Here is a 15,169-nt window from a genome sequence, read left to right on the forward strand (position 1 = left end):
ACTAGACATGAGCAGGCCCTACAAATTGTAACTTACACAAATCTTCTATACAATCAATGAAAAATAACTCATTTGCTTACTTTTAAATATGCAGCTGCCTCTTGGACGGTAAGGTTTCTTTGAATAGAGCTGCCACATTCATGTTCCCCTGGTAAAATGAAAAATTTTATTTTGATCTATTTATTACTGCATTATATAAAATAAAATCACCTACACATCAGCTTATGGTTAACAAAATTTACACAAGCAGCAATAGCAGTACAGTAATTCTCATAGGTTCCACTAAAAATATGGAAAAAATCTCTGCACAAATTTCTCCTTCAAAAGAAGTTTAAAAACCCTGATGATTTTCCGAGCCAATAATATGTACAAATCACAGCAATACAATCACGTACTCACGTACTGCTCAGAAAGTGTAATTCAGAATTTATAACAAAAGCAGAACAATAGGTAGCACAAAGACCTATCAGAAGGACATTACCATAGAAGTTATGTACCCTGACTCAGCTTCCAGGTATTTTTCCTTTAACTCTGAAACCTGTATTATCTTTTGTAGAGACCAAGTCCCAGTTAACTTTCCTGAACATGCACAAAATCCCACTATGGCTTGAAATGGGTGCTTTTACCATCTCCTAGTGGTTTTGGAAAGTGCAGAAGTAGCCAGGAAATAAGCTATTTATATGCATAATCACTCCTCAGAGCAATGTGCCATCATCTCCCTGGTTTTCTCTGCTAAACTAAAGGTACATGGTTCATGCAACAAAAAAAATAGTGAAAGTAGCGACAGTCATATCAACACAAAGCCATACAGAAAAGTAAAAACTCTAAGACCAGTTTTTTACCTATCACTAGGCCATCATTTCTGAAGAACTGTCAGCAGTGGCAAGCCACCTTTTTTCCTCTGATATTTCTTAAAAAAAACCCTAAATCTTGGCGTCTGTAACTATGCTTTTACGGTGCCAAAACAATAAAATAGGAAACAACAAACCCAGTCTTTCACTGGCTTGGTGTTATGCCTGCCTTACCTTCTTGAGCCTGTGCCAAGTTGTACTATTCCCAAAGCTATAGCAAGGCTAAGAAAATTTAAGATACTTGTGTTTCCATAAAACGTAAACCTTCACTTATATTGGAATATACTTTAAAAAGAGCAATTTCAAGTACTAGTTCCCTACACAAACAGAAACATTCGAGGCAATGTGAGCAAAAGTTAGGAAACACTATCGAGTTATGGAGAAGCACTTTCATGACTCATTCATTTGGAGTTCCAAAGAAATATGCATTTCGACGAAGCCAAAGTCCTCAGACTGCTGAAGTTTCGTTTGGTACACTTCAACAGATTTAAGAGAATTTGGCCTTGCAAGCACATTAGTGTAACAGGGATGCTCTTACTGTTGGGATATAGAGAAATAGGAGCAGTGTTTTTAAGACTCCTTATATGCTAACTGGCCTTGAAATGCTGCTGGAACTAAGCCTGTGTGCATGCATGTATTTTCAATCAAGCACTGAGCAGAAACTTTACAAGTTGTTTCACTTGAAAATTAGCATGCAACATCTAAGACTTTCAAAGTGCCTGAGTATACTGTAACAGCAAAACTAAACAGATCACTGCTGAAAATGGACACCACTTTCATAAAAACCCACTTTAATTTTAGAACTCAGCACCTGAATTGGAGCTATAGGCTTTTCTTGTATATAATTTAGGCAGACTTTGGTTTTGTACAGCATAAACTGTACAGCCTGTAATTACATGTGTAATTATCAGTGATTTCATGTTTCAAGATTAGCAGACTTGGAACAACTATACATCATACTCATACAGTCTCTAGTGTAAACATATTGTTTTAAATCTAGAACTGATGGAATAAATACAACAATAAGTACAATTTACATCTGACATGAAGTTGCATGATATGAGCAAGTCTGACAGGCATTCCTACATTTAAGCATTTTCTCTTGTTCGGTAAGACCTGAAGTCTTTCTAGGGATTTTTTTAATACAGAAAAAGCATCTCAATCATACTTTGGATAAAACAGCTTGTGAGAGAAGGGGGATGAGACCCTTCTGCTAAGAAGCTTTTCTTTGGTTTTTTTTTTTAATTATCTAGATAAGCAGAAAAGCCCTATTATGAAATAAATGAGAGAGAATAAAAAGGGTGAGGTTAATACACAGATGAGAAAGCAAACCAAACACACAAGCAGGAGACTGCGAAAAATATGAATTCTTAAAAACAAGTTTCAGGGTTCATGTTGGATTTTCCACCTTTTGAGAACACACACCTTTTACAACACTATAAAAGCTCCCTTAGGTAGGGGACTACTGAATTACTTTAGTAATTTTAAATTTATTTGCTAATCTTATTTGCTTCCTTCCAAGAATTACATTTATGCAGCATCCAGCCAACACACTGACTTAGCTTCTGGTCTCATCTTCAGAAAGCAGCAGACAGTTTCCTCTCAGTCCTGCTGCTAAAATTTTTTACAAACTGTATTCCCTCTGAACAAGTTTAAGAATTAAAAACACCTTTGCTACTTGGGTTCTGACAATGGCTAAGGTCCATCAGTTCCAATTTCCCTCAAGCAATACTGGGGCAGGGGAGAGAGGAATAAAAATCACTTTCATCTTGTCTCTCAGCTGAAAAAAAGTAAGCTAATCAGAGTTAGGGAGTTTCCAGTCTGGTACAAAAAGCTATTGGAGACACACTTTCTGTTCCAACACATCTTTTGCTGAGAACCATTTAACAGCTTTCTTCTGAGAAACTCATGAATTTGAAAGCTTGCAGAAAGTTAGGCATTTCACAAGTCAGACAACCTTCTGTTTTACTGCAACAGCAGGATATTCCTATATGCCATTTCAGTCACTGCGTTAGCTAATAGTTCTGCAAATGAAGGCTTACTTTGAATAACTTTGGTGCAATCATTAACCACTTGGCCTGGAAACCCACTTTCCATAGTCTGAGCCAAAAATGTTTCCCAACTGTTCCATTTGAGGCCCTATATTCAGGAATAAAACTGAAGCACAGGCAAAAAAAAAAAAAACTTTACACAAGTCTGCTGCAAGATACATCTGAGCTCTTTGTAAAAACTGCCCCTCTGTTATAATGTCTGCTGTGAGCTTACAGACAGCATGGATCTTTGAGCTTTAAATTTCCTTGGGCACCGATCACTGATTTCAAGAGCAGTCAAAGAACCCTTCTACTTGCTTTTGTAGGGAGGCAAAAAGTAGCACATCCCAGCAAGGATCACAAAACTACACGTTAGCTTATGTTAGTGTATTTGGGCAAGCCACTTAAGAAGGTGAATTCTTCAAGAAATACTACCAAAAAGCAACTAAGATTTCAGTTCTAAAGAAATATTTATTATGTCTCAACTGCTTCTAATACAGAAACCAAGTCAGATCTTCTTTCTCATGCAGGCTAGAATAGTTAAAACTGACTTTCATTTAGGCATTTAATTTATGAGCTGCAGCATATACAGGCATCAGAAATACCCAAAATTTTGAAGTATTTGCTTTACACTGTAAATGATTTTCTCATTTGGTAGCAGAACAGTGGAAATCTACTATTTCAAGGAAGACACAGATTTTGCACGGATCTCCAGCTTACAGCTTGATGTGATATGGCCACCAATACAAACTGCAAGCAGTATACAAGACATTTGCTTAGTAGGTCTCATGTTTTCAGGTTACTAGCAGCAGAATGGAGAGCAGAGAAGTGGGGAGCTCAAGAAAAGCAGAAGCAGACCAAGAGCAAGTAAGAATGCCTGATCTCCCAAAGGTAAATTCAACAGCCCCATAACACTGCAGAACACCAGAACTTGCTAAATTGCTGTTCAATGACTGGTTGGAAACAGCACAGTATCAGTTACCTGGAAAACTAAAGATTAAGGAGAGTGACAGAACAGAGAGCCTGTGACAGCCTAAACATACAGTAGCTGATACTTGAAATTAATATTAAGTAACACTAGGTGTTTTGCCAGGATTTTCTTCCAGCCATATCCAATCCATTCCTGATGGATTTATCAGGAAGCCATATCACATATGAAAGCCTAATTCACCCCTGCATCTCAAGGACCTGTGAAAAGAAGGAAACTGTCTGAATCTGATAGACTGTCACACTGAAGAATGCCAGGCAAGAGAAATGGCTATGTAAAAAATCCTTTGTCTGCAAGAAAGGGCCATAGCCATGGGTAGCTGGTTGCTTCTTCTGAATGTAATGGCTAGATTTATTCATTTTGCTAGACTGACTGAAAATAGATGTGATCTATTGAAGTCTCTCCATGAAAGACATCCAGTAATTAACATATGCTGAAGTAACTCTAATTTTTAAAAAGCAGATATTTTGGTTTAACAGAAAGTGTTGGGTACTGAAATATATACTGTTTATAAAAAGTAGTTGTTTTGAAGAAGGGATAAATCGTTCACGACAAGAACACGGGAACACAAACTTTAACTCCAGGGAGAAACACTATCTGCTCATCCAGTTCTGAGTTTCCTATGAGGCAAAAATTACTCACTCTAGGTTTAGCAGACTAGTAATTTGGAGATCAGTGATGCATTAAAGGCAACCTATTTTTTATACTGCATAATTAAATAATTTGACATTGTATTGGAGCACAATGGTCTAGAATTGGTATCAGAATTGGTTAGAACATAATATATTAAGTCAAAATTAATGATCTGTTACTCTGACATTTTCTTCCTTAAAAAAACTTCATGTCCTAACTTCTAAAACATAAACCCCATTGCTTGCTCTCCACTTGAAGGTGGCAAGGTAAGAAACTAGATCAGTAAAAATAATAATTCTGTTTTATTAAACAGAGCTAGAAAGCAAATTTTGAAGGGACCATCTTGATGGTAGTCAAGATGTGGAATAAAGCTTAACAGAACAGACTACTTCAAGTTTCCAGCCTGCCTTTTTAATATTAATAGTTATACCATGAACAAATGATTCATAGCCAAGTATGAAATGAGAGAAACTTTTCCAAGTATGTGACAGAGAGACCTGAAAGGCACCATTTTGAGTAAATCTATATTCCTTAACTTCTCCTGTGAAGTGGTGCACTGTGCACAAGATCAACACTCTTAAATCCTGCACCTCCCTTGCAGCTTCCTCTGTTTTATGCCTTTTAAACTGCTTCCAGACATTGTGTCAGGTCTACATCAATATGGTATTCAGAAATGGATGGCAGACATCATCCTCTCGTATCTTAAGAAACTTGGCACTGAGGAGAATTTCTGTCTAAGTGGAGATGGATTAGGTCCTTCTTCAGACTGTATGAAAGCTACTCTGCTGAGCAACCAGGTAAGCTCACATTACAGCTCCAGTCCGGAGTACCACCTAACCAGAAAAGAGTTATATTTTTTGAAAGGAAGCATTTGAAGATCCTTCTGGCCAGAAATAGACTAATAGAGAATAATGCATCTTTGAGACCTTGTGAAGCAAGTAGTCTTGGAGCATACAAATTCTTCCTCACAAGGCAGAGGGGTAAAGATTTATATGCATCTATGTGCACTGAAGTAAGCCCCAGTAAATAAAGAAAACTCCCTTTCTTTCACAGATGTAGAAATTATGTGCCAAACCTTTTTATCCATGCAAGTACATTGTTTACTGTATGGCCCCTCGAGGGCCAGATGACACACCGAACAACCAGCAAGCTGTTACACTATTCAAAAGCATGACAATGATCTAAGCAAGGAAAAGCAATAATCACCTTGAATGCTCAGCTATAGTATGGTCTGAGTCAGAAGACAAAGATGATTAAGAGACTGGAGCATCTCTCTTACGAGGAAGACTGAGGGAGCTGGACCTGCTCAGCCACGAGAAGAGACAACTGAGAGGGGACCTCACCAATGTCTATGATTATCTGAAGGGAGGATGTCAGGAGGATGGATCCAGGCTCTTCTTGGTGGTACCCAGCAATAGACAAGAGGCAGTGGGCAGAGACTGACACACACAAAGTCCCACTTGAACATGAGGAAGAACTTCTTTACTGTGTGGGTGACTGAGCACTGCAACAGACTTGCCCAGAAAGCATGTGGAAACTCCCTTGCTGGAGATATTCAAGAGCTGTTTGGATGCAATCCTATACCATGTGCTCTGGGATAACCCTGCTTGAGCAAGGAGGTTGGCCCAGATGACCCACTGTGATTTACTTCCAACTTGACCCATTCTGTGATTCTCAGATGTAAACAAACCAAAATGTGTAAGGTTAGTCCAAGCATCTATTTTATTCACAGCAGACACTGCAAACACCATGGAAACAACACATTTCTGCAGGAAGATAGATTACTGTTGCAATTTAGTGTATTACAGAGCTGCTCAAATTTCTCCCACATTTCCTATATAGCCTTCACATATTACATTGTCGACTTCATATCTGACACAGAGTTTCCACATTTTTGAAGTTTGCCAAATGTCTGTAGCATCTGATAGTAATCGAAAAGCTGCCTTGGTAAAATTTGCTGATGCAAAACAAATACTTGGCACAAAGACCAGTAAGACCTCCTGAACACATTATGGGTTAAATATGCAAGGATGATAAAAACAGCTTAATAGTCATGACACAGACTCAGCTGTAACTCTCATACACCAGATTGCAAAGTTGTAATCACAGCCTTAACTTCACCATTTCCTGATTGTGATGTGTAAGTACACGTGCAGTTCAAAGCTGTGTTCCTTACAACTTTAGATGAAGTCACCCTATTTTTCACTTTGGGTATTCAATAATACTATCCCTAAACACCAACTCTGACACATTACTATATGCAGAACTTTTCATTACTATATAACTCATATGGTTAAGTTGGACATTTTGTCTAACAAGGCAATCTTGTTCAACCACTACTGTTTTCTTTATTAGTAACCATTTTATCACCGTTGCAAAATATTTTGATTTTCATAACAGTCAATTAATGACCTTTAAGAGACCCACACAGTCCTCTTCACATATAGCAAATTTAATTTAAGCCTTTTAACAAAATCAGATTAATAAAGTATTAAGGCATTGGGTCAAAACCCACACAGGATCACAATATTCGAGAGCCTATGTCATTAGCAAACATTGCAACAAAAGGTGGTACACTGGTGGAAAAAGTCAGTGTAAGTGAACTAGAAACAGGATTTCAAGTTTCCCAAAATGGAACTCTAAATGGCTATCAGGGACCCAGTTATTGCAAATCACCATCCGAGCATGGACTTATTTGTAGCTGTTGCCATAACGTTATATCACAGTGTTTTTTAAGTGTTACCTGCTACTTGTGCCAATTTATCATGAAGTGCATACAAGCTCTTCATCATGAGACTTATTTCATCTTCCTAGAATGAGAAAAACGTATTTATGTTAAAACAAGCAGTAGTACAGAAGTATTTTTTTCCATCTATCCCCAATATCTTCATATATCATGAGGAAAAAAACAAGGCTTTACTCAAAGCTGTAACGTCTCACACATCAGTAATGATACAGGCAATAGATTTTGAATCCAAGTATTCACTACACTGAATTTTCAGATCTTGACTGAAGCAAAACTAGATTGCAGCTTGGACTCTGATGGATCTGCCAGTTAAAACCAACAGACTCTCAGGAGTATTTTGATACTACTGACAGATTAGTGAAATGACTCAAAAGAAGTCTGTTTTGTTTGGGGTGATTTTTTGATAGCTTCTATGTAAAATAAAAGGTTTATTCTTTATAAATGTGCAGTGACATTTTATACAAGCCACACTAACGTACCATTTGGCCACATTCCAGCATAAAATTTGAGCAAAGGAAGATTTTTGTTGTCTACCTTCAAACTACAGTAATTTTATTAAAAAAACAAAGAAATCCCTCCCACCAAACAAAAAGCCAAAACAAACCACACAAGAAAGCTGTGGACTATCTGTTGATATTTCCTGCATACACCATAATACAAAATTCCCAGAACAAGCATGAATATGAGACATCATATAACTGCTACTTACAGGGGAGTTAAACTTATCAAGATATCGAGCAATTTTATTTAAACATAACCAGGACCATTTTATATTAGAAGAAATTATTCAAAACATGAAGAACATACAATTACATACACATACAATTACATACACTAAAGGCTATTCTGAAATGTTGAAGTTTTATCAAATGGCTATGACTAGAGCCTTCATTCAAAAAAATACTCAAAAAAGTAATTTTCCAGTTTGTGCATATGCTGATTATACTCATTTTGAAAAAAAACCTAACTATATTAGCCTTAATTCCCTGATGCAACAGCACGATTGACATAATTTTAAAATGTGAATAGTCTATTGTTTTTCTGTGCCAGAAAAGCAAAGTACTTCTTTCATTGATCAAACAGTGGACAAGTTACTTCCCAACAGCACGACCAACAATTACCAGCATCATCTCTCTCTATTCTGGTACTACAAAACCATCACTGAGATTAAGTTGATGTAGCTGATAGTCCTCAGGAAACTAACCAACCTTATTAACTCATTTCCTGGCTGGAAAACACTGTGAATGGTAGAAGAGGAAACACACACACACACACACCACCAGCAGTACGCAAGTTCTATTTATTTGCCAGCAGGTACACCCCTGACTTCACTAATAGCTACATTGAGATGAACATGAGAAATATTACTGTGACCAATTTAACTCAATTAACGGTTGGACTGCATAAAAGAAGGAACTGAACAGTACAATCTTTGTAGCCAACAAACAATCAAGCATGCAATAGGATTACTACAGAATGGTGCAGTAAAAACAGGAGAAAGTAACATACTGAACAAGTTCTCAGGCTGAGTCCAGTGCACAAAATGCATTCTCTCTGCACTAGCAAAGTAATTTTGAAAGAATCCCTAGAATCTGCCTCAAGAAATTTAACTTGTTCAAGAGATTTAGAAACATTTTCTATCAAAAAACCCAGCCAAGGCTACCTGCTTAATACACAATTATTCACTTTTGGAGAGTTCAGTCTTAGACACAAAACCCCACCAATCCACCAAATAAAAAAAACAAATCCCAGACAGTAAACCAAAAAAATGCCTCCCCAAATCCTCCACAACTATCTTGCAATACTTGCTTATATATGCCTAACAAAAGCAGATCACTATGTTTTACAATTCAAGTCAGAAGAGAGAACCACCTGAACACATGCTGCACAACTAGGAATAATGAAGAATAAAATCAATCTCAAATTTTGACATCTCAAAAATGGTTAGCCTGGTACTTCAGACAAAAAAGTGAATATAGAAACAAGTAACAGAATGGAATCAAGGTGAAAAAGACAACTTTAAAAATCCATTTTGAAGAACTTTACCCTTGCTCTTCTATAGAACTAAGTAAGATCTTGGGGTTTCATATCAATCATCTCTTACAAGTTGTGCTTGCAAGGTTGAGAAGTCAAATGGCAACAGTAAGTGAAAAATTAAGTCTCAAAAATTTAGTCTCAAAATTTACAACACTTTTCTTTTTACAACACAAATTATAGACTATTTTCATGGTGTATGAAGCAGCCAGCATGCCACAGCCAAATCTTGTAATCCTATTTATATTGCCCAAGACTAAAAAAAAAAATTAAAACATCAGTTTCAAGAAGTGCATTTATTTCCTGCAAGTTCCACTAAAACTGCATCCTTCTGAACAGATCTAGATTGTTTTTATACAATCATGTGACAGATTAAAATCTCAGTGTTAAGTGATTTTACTTACCTGTATTTTCTGGAGTTCTTCACTAAAGGGATACTTGACTGTCAAAAAAAAAAAAAAAAAAGAAGAAAAAATTAATTCACTCTAGGGTCTGAAAATATTAAACAGCTAAAACAACATCGTAGCTTTATGACAACACTGTAGTAGTTAAGATAAAAACAAGGTCCATAATAAGACAAATAACAAAGAGACATCTATTAACCTTTGCCCTAACTCTGCATTTAGATTAAACCAGGATTTTGTATGTCAACACATTTCACAGCTATTTCCTTACAAACAAAACTGTGCTTGCCACTTGCCAAACTCTTGCTTTAATAACTCAATTGCTTTGAAATAATTTGAATGTTTTACATTTTAGTGGATATTTAAAAAAAGAAAAACTCCCTTTTTCCTAACCACTAACATATACAACAAAGCTCTACAACTCAGCATTTTCTTTATACAAGAGTGAGACAACACACTGAGAGCTCATGCACTCCCATGCATATAGGTATCCACAAAACATCAAGAGTTGCCCACTCAAGAGTAGACTGACTGACAATATCTTGATTTCTGAACCACAACTATGGGAAATATAAGAGAAATATAAAGGTTGACAGATCAAATTCATGGCAAGATTTCTCATTTAGGAGAAATGGAGTATACAAAAGAAACTAAGGACCAACTTATGAAACAGGGTTCCCAGCCTTAGTCAAGTGTAAGTGAATATGCATAAGAAACAAAAAAAAATCATTTTCTAAGAAAAAAACCTAATTATTTGTAAAAGAATGTGATTTTTATTAACTGCATGACCTTCAATAGCACTCTTGTCAGCAAAGGTTGATCTGCTTTACCTTAGTTTTGAAAAGAAGTTTGAAGTAGAAATGATTACCCTTTCCTTGCTCCTACATGTAGCAATGGTGAGATTCACATTCCTATGGTTACAACCAACAGATTGTGCATAAAACAGCAGGATAATGAAAATGCTTTCTGAATGAAGAAGGCTTGACTCTCTGTAATGTTGCAAACAAGTTTGTCCATGTGCCTGAGTTCATAAACAAATTAAGCATGTTACCTATCCAATAAGCCCTTCAGCTTCTTCTGATACAGCAAATGGGAAAAAAACCCAAACCAAACCCACTGAAACACAGGGACTGGTTTTCACAGACATCCAAATATGATATTCAGCTATAAGCTCAATTAAAGCTGATAGAAGCAGATGTTGAAAACTCTTGCAAAGCCCTACAGCAATTCACTATTTCATTCTGTAGGTTCAAATTCACAGCCATCGTTTACTGGATTATCAAACTACCAACTTGAAAAAGTTTTATGTATTTCATTCATTAACTCAATCAAACACATCCAGCACATTTAACGTTCAATCTAAACAGCCTAAAATAGGATTAAACTCCTAGTTTGATCATTAGTTATCCAGACAAGGATAATTACGGACTCCAGGGTCAATCTTAATGAGCATACAAGAAACCTTGACTGAGTAATGGTTTCAGATTGGAAGAGGGGTACAAACACAAGACAATAGTGTGTAGATTTCAGTATACCTGACTAACATATTTAGCACTGATGAAAGTCATGAAACACACACATATGCAACATTTCCATGCCTGCAAAGACACACACTGAAAACTGTCACCTGAAATTCCAGATATGTTAGGGCAGCTCAGCAATTAAGTGGAGCCTATGATGGTGGTTAGACTTTTCCAGCATCACAGTCCCAGTGGTAAAACACATTCGGGCAACTTCATATTTACACAAATTAACAGCTTGAATTTATTAAGCAAGGCAGATGAGATGTCAATGTTCGCCTCTCCTTCACAAATACACAGTGGTTACAATGACCAAGAATACCAACCACCTCTTCAAAATTACCTATCACAAACATAAAACAATCTTTAAAACTCCTTATTTTAACTCACACAATAGGATTTTCACAAAATCCCTCTAAAGTTAGTGATTGTTATAGTTAACCAAAAACTGAAGTACATTTTATATATGATGTCATTTAGCATGACTGGTGCCTTAAGAGGCAAGTATGCAAAATGCAAATGCAGCAATTCATCAGCTGCCTAGGCAATTACAACTGTTAATCAATCTGCATTTATTTACCACATAATCTCAATTCATTTGAGTTAATAAGGCCACTCCTTAACTTCTTCAGTAATTCCACTATTGAATACACCCTTCTTTCTTTTGTCCAGAACCTAAGCTCTTACCAAATCCTCCCACATGCTCCAGTCACAGATGTAAAGTTTTCACCTACTCCAACATGCCTAAGGTATTTCAATATATTACATCAGCATTCTTGGCTCAAAAGCTTTCTTGACAATTCTTAGAATATGTAACCATATTTGTAAGAGTGATAAATTCTTATTCTACCAAACAAAACATTAATTTAAGAATTAATTAATATAATTAGTTGGAACATATACTTCCAAGGCTCTCCCTCAAAAAGGGTTTGAGACCTCTACCATGCAATAATTGCCAGCCTTGAAAATAATCTATCAAGCTCAGATAACTGAGTTCAAAGAACAAATTACAATCTACTTAAGCTACAAAGTTAAAACATATATCCTTGTACCAGAGGAGAGAGAAATAGGACCATTCAGTCCTTTAATATTCATGCCTTCACTTTATTCCTCACTCTTCCACATTTGAGTCCTCTTCCTCCTTGCTATAAAAGCCACCTCTGAACCTTTCTGCAGCTCTATGTTCCTCCTAACATTTTAATGCGACATTTTTAACAGAGCCATTGCAATGTCATAATCTATTTCTGAATGTACAGATAATTTGATTTTATAGATGAAAAAGCAAAATTCCAATACAGCTTTAAGGAGCTGTAAAGCCACAGATGCAGAAACAAGAATGAACCCAAATAACCTGTAAGCACCTTGTTTCTCAGCGTGATGACACAGAGCATCCAGTACCATTCACCCAAAGGATTCAGAGACTCTGCACAACAACACATACCTCTGAGTTAGCAGTTTCTGCAGAAGCAAGAATGTTCCTCCCTGCAAGTGCTTTCCTCGTCCTCATCCACTATGCCACAAGCAGACTAATCCCAAAACAGAAGTAGTAACATTTCCAAAATCTGTCTTACAAAATCTGTGTTCTGTAAGCAGATAGCCTAATGCTTTCCATCACATTTTTCCTCTTAAAACAAATACATTAGCTGGATAATGTACTGCTACCAGTCTAAGAAACAGTATTAGAAGCACTGCTATCAGAAATGTGCCTTTAGCCCAGCCTTTTTCTACATTATCTCAAAAACAAGTTTTCAATAATTTTACAACCCAAGTATTTTCTATGTCAGCTAATAGATCTGTAACTTTTTCTAAGTCTAGGATCAAGGTCTGACTTCACCCAGGGACATACTGCATGTGTGTCAAGAATAATTCCAAAACATTGTCTCGCAGAACTCATAGAACACCAAACAAGTTATTGCATGAAATGTTATTCCAGATCTCCATATTTCAAACTTCTCAAATAAAATAATCCCACCTTTATTTTCCTGTCTGCAACTATTCAATGCTCAAAACAGACAAGTGGTTTTGCATGACCTTCCGGCTCCATATTCCTCTAATTCAGGTAGAAACTACTTCAAACCAATAGGCTAAATCTCTCTGCATTAATATTAAGACACCAAATCATACAGCAATTCTTTCACTACAGATCATCTTTGTGTGCTTTGGAAATGGTTTTTGTATTGCTGAACATTGCCCCATTATAGTTTGTATAGTCCTTGGCCCTGCCAATTTTGAAGAGCAGCATAATGTGCCACAAGGATTAGCAAACTACACATGGCTGAACTTTCCTTAACACCTAGTCACTTTTTCAACTGGCTCAGTTCAATGCGCTTCTATTGATAATTTTTCCAGTCAATATAATTTTAATCAATTCTGTTTGTAAGTGATGTAACGACTGACGACATAACCAATTTCATGTTGTTCACTTTTTTTGACAAAGCCCAAATTCCAAAAGAATTAAAACAATCATATTTGTGATATAAACTTCAGACACAATTTCTATCAGCACTGAAAATAAGAGTCTTCACTATTTTAGGTAAAAGGACATGACCTACCATAGTTTCTCTTTGGAGTTTTTCACTGCTTAAACAAAAAATAAGACCAACAAATAACAACAAAATAACCCTCTCCTTTGTTTAGCTGTATCACCCTTTCCAGAAAGGTTCAAATCTACTCCTGCCTATGTAAATGCTGCTTAAAATAGACCTGAATGTTGAAAGGTGCTCCAGTGAGTCATGCCAATTTTATCCATATTTAAGAAGGGACAAGTGTTTTGGGAAAGTTTCTCATCAGATCATTCAGTTTTACTAGAACACTAACATAAGTTTCATTCTAGCACTTGTATTAGTGATAAAAAACCCTAGAAATTATAAAAGCTGTCAGTTCTTAAGAATATTTAAGGAAATATTTTTTAGTAATTTGCACACTTGCTCTTTTGCATTATTTTACAAAACATAGAAGAAACAGTTGTCTCTGTTCCGTTAGGGAAAACGGCCCAAAAGTGCACTTGCTGTGCATTGTAAAAATTAGATTTAAATCATATTACTTGCACACACATACACACAGTATTCACTACAGGCTAGTGTGAGTATATAGGAAATAAAAAACCCACCACACTAAGACTGCTCTTCTGAGCAGCTGCAAAACATTACCAGGAAAAATGTTAGACTTCGGATACATACCATCATTTTACAATGAACAGAGAATCAGAATAGGCATCTGAAATAGCTCTTCTGCACTTCTCCCAAATACTTTAGCCCCTTACACTTTATAAAGTCAAAAAATACCCACCATTTCAACAAATGAACACAAATTTAGAAAAAGGGGAAACTCCCTCTTGAAAGCATGGCAACAAAACATGTTTTATGTTAAACTAGGAAGTGTTCCACTTTCCTCAAACTCCAAAGTTCAAAGTGGAAAGCAAACTAATAAAGCAAGTGTTATTGAAATACAGAAGCTTTAAGAATCAATGAGAAGCTGCAATTAAGGACTGAATCTACTGTAACTCTGCCAAGGAGCCCAGTCTAGATAAAAATATCCTGTGATTTCGTACAAGTAGTAAGGATTTCAGTGTTGAAGAGTTTCCAACATAAAAACACCCAAGTATAACCTCTTCTTCCAATTACAGACTTCAGTTACAAAGTACTAGTAATGTTACAAACAGTTTACATCCAAAGGTAACATTCGAAGGGAGAACACTGACAATAAAACTCTTTAGTCATCGATCATGAGCACAAAGTCAGATACAAATCACATAAGAATTCTTCATTTTTAAACCCAGGGTTCTGCTGTGCCTCTGCCCTATTAATCATTCAGTACACGCTGAACTGTAAGAGCTTGCTGCCCTAACAGCAGCAGACCTGCTGAACAATATATTTACAAAGCCTGAACCCAACAGCAGAACTCTGAAAACAGGTGCTCTATGCAGGACATACAGAGGTAGCTGCTAGCAGGTCTCCTGGCATG

At 36.4% G+C, this 15,169-nt stretch overlaps 1 protein-coding gene across 1 annotated transcript in view; it reads right to left on the bottom strand.

Moving 5' to 3' along the window:
* The window catches only part of LEMD3 (LEM domain containing 3), a 43,269-nt gene that overhangs the window by 16,275 nt on the left and 11,825 nt on the right, over nt 1-15,169 (bottom strand). The window contains exons 2-4 of the mRNA XM_063396527.1: nt 9,687-9,724; nt 7,246-7,312; nt 81-148 (exon numbers count right to left, since the gene is read on the bottom strand). Coding sequence (XP_063252597.1) covers nt 81-148; nt 7,246-7,312; nt 9,687-9,724 — 173 coding nt within the window. The remainder of the gene's footprint in view (nt 1-80; nt 149-7,245; nt 7,313-9,686; nt 9,725-15,169) is intronic.

Source organism: Prinia subflava, chromosome 4, assembly GCF_021018805.1.
Source record: "Prinia subflava isolate CZ2003 ecotype Zambia chromosome 4, Cam_Psub_1.2, whole genome shotgun sequence".
Classification (NCBI taxonomy): Eukaryota; Metazoa; Chordata; class Aves; order Passeriformes; family Cisticolidae; genus Prinia; species Prinia subflava.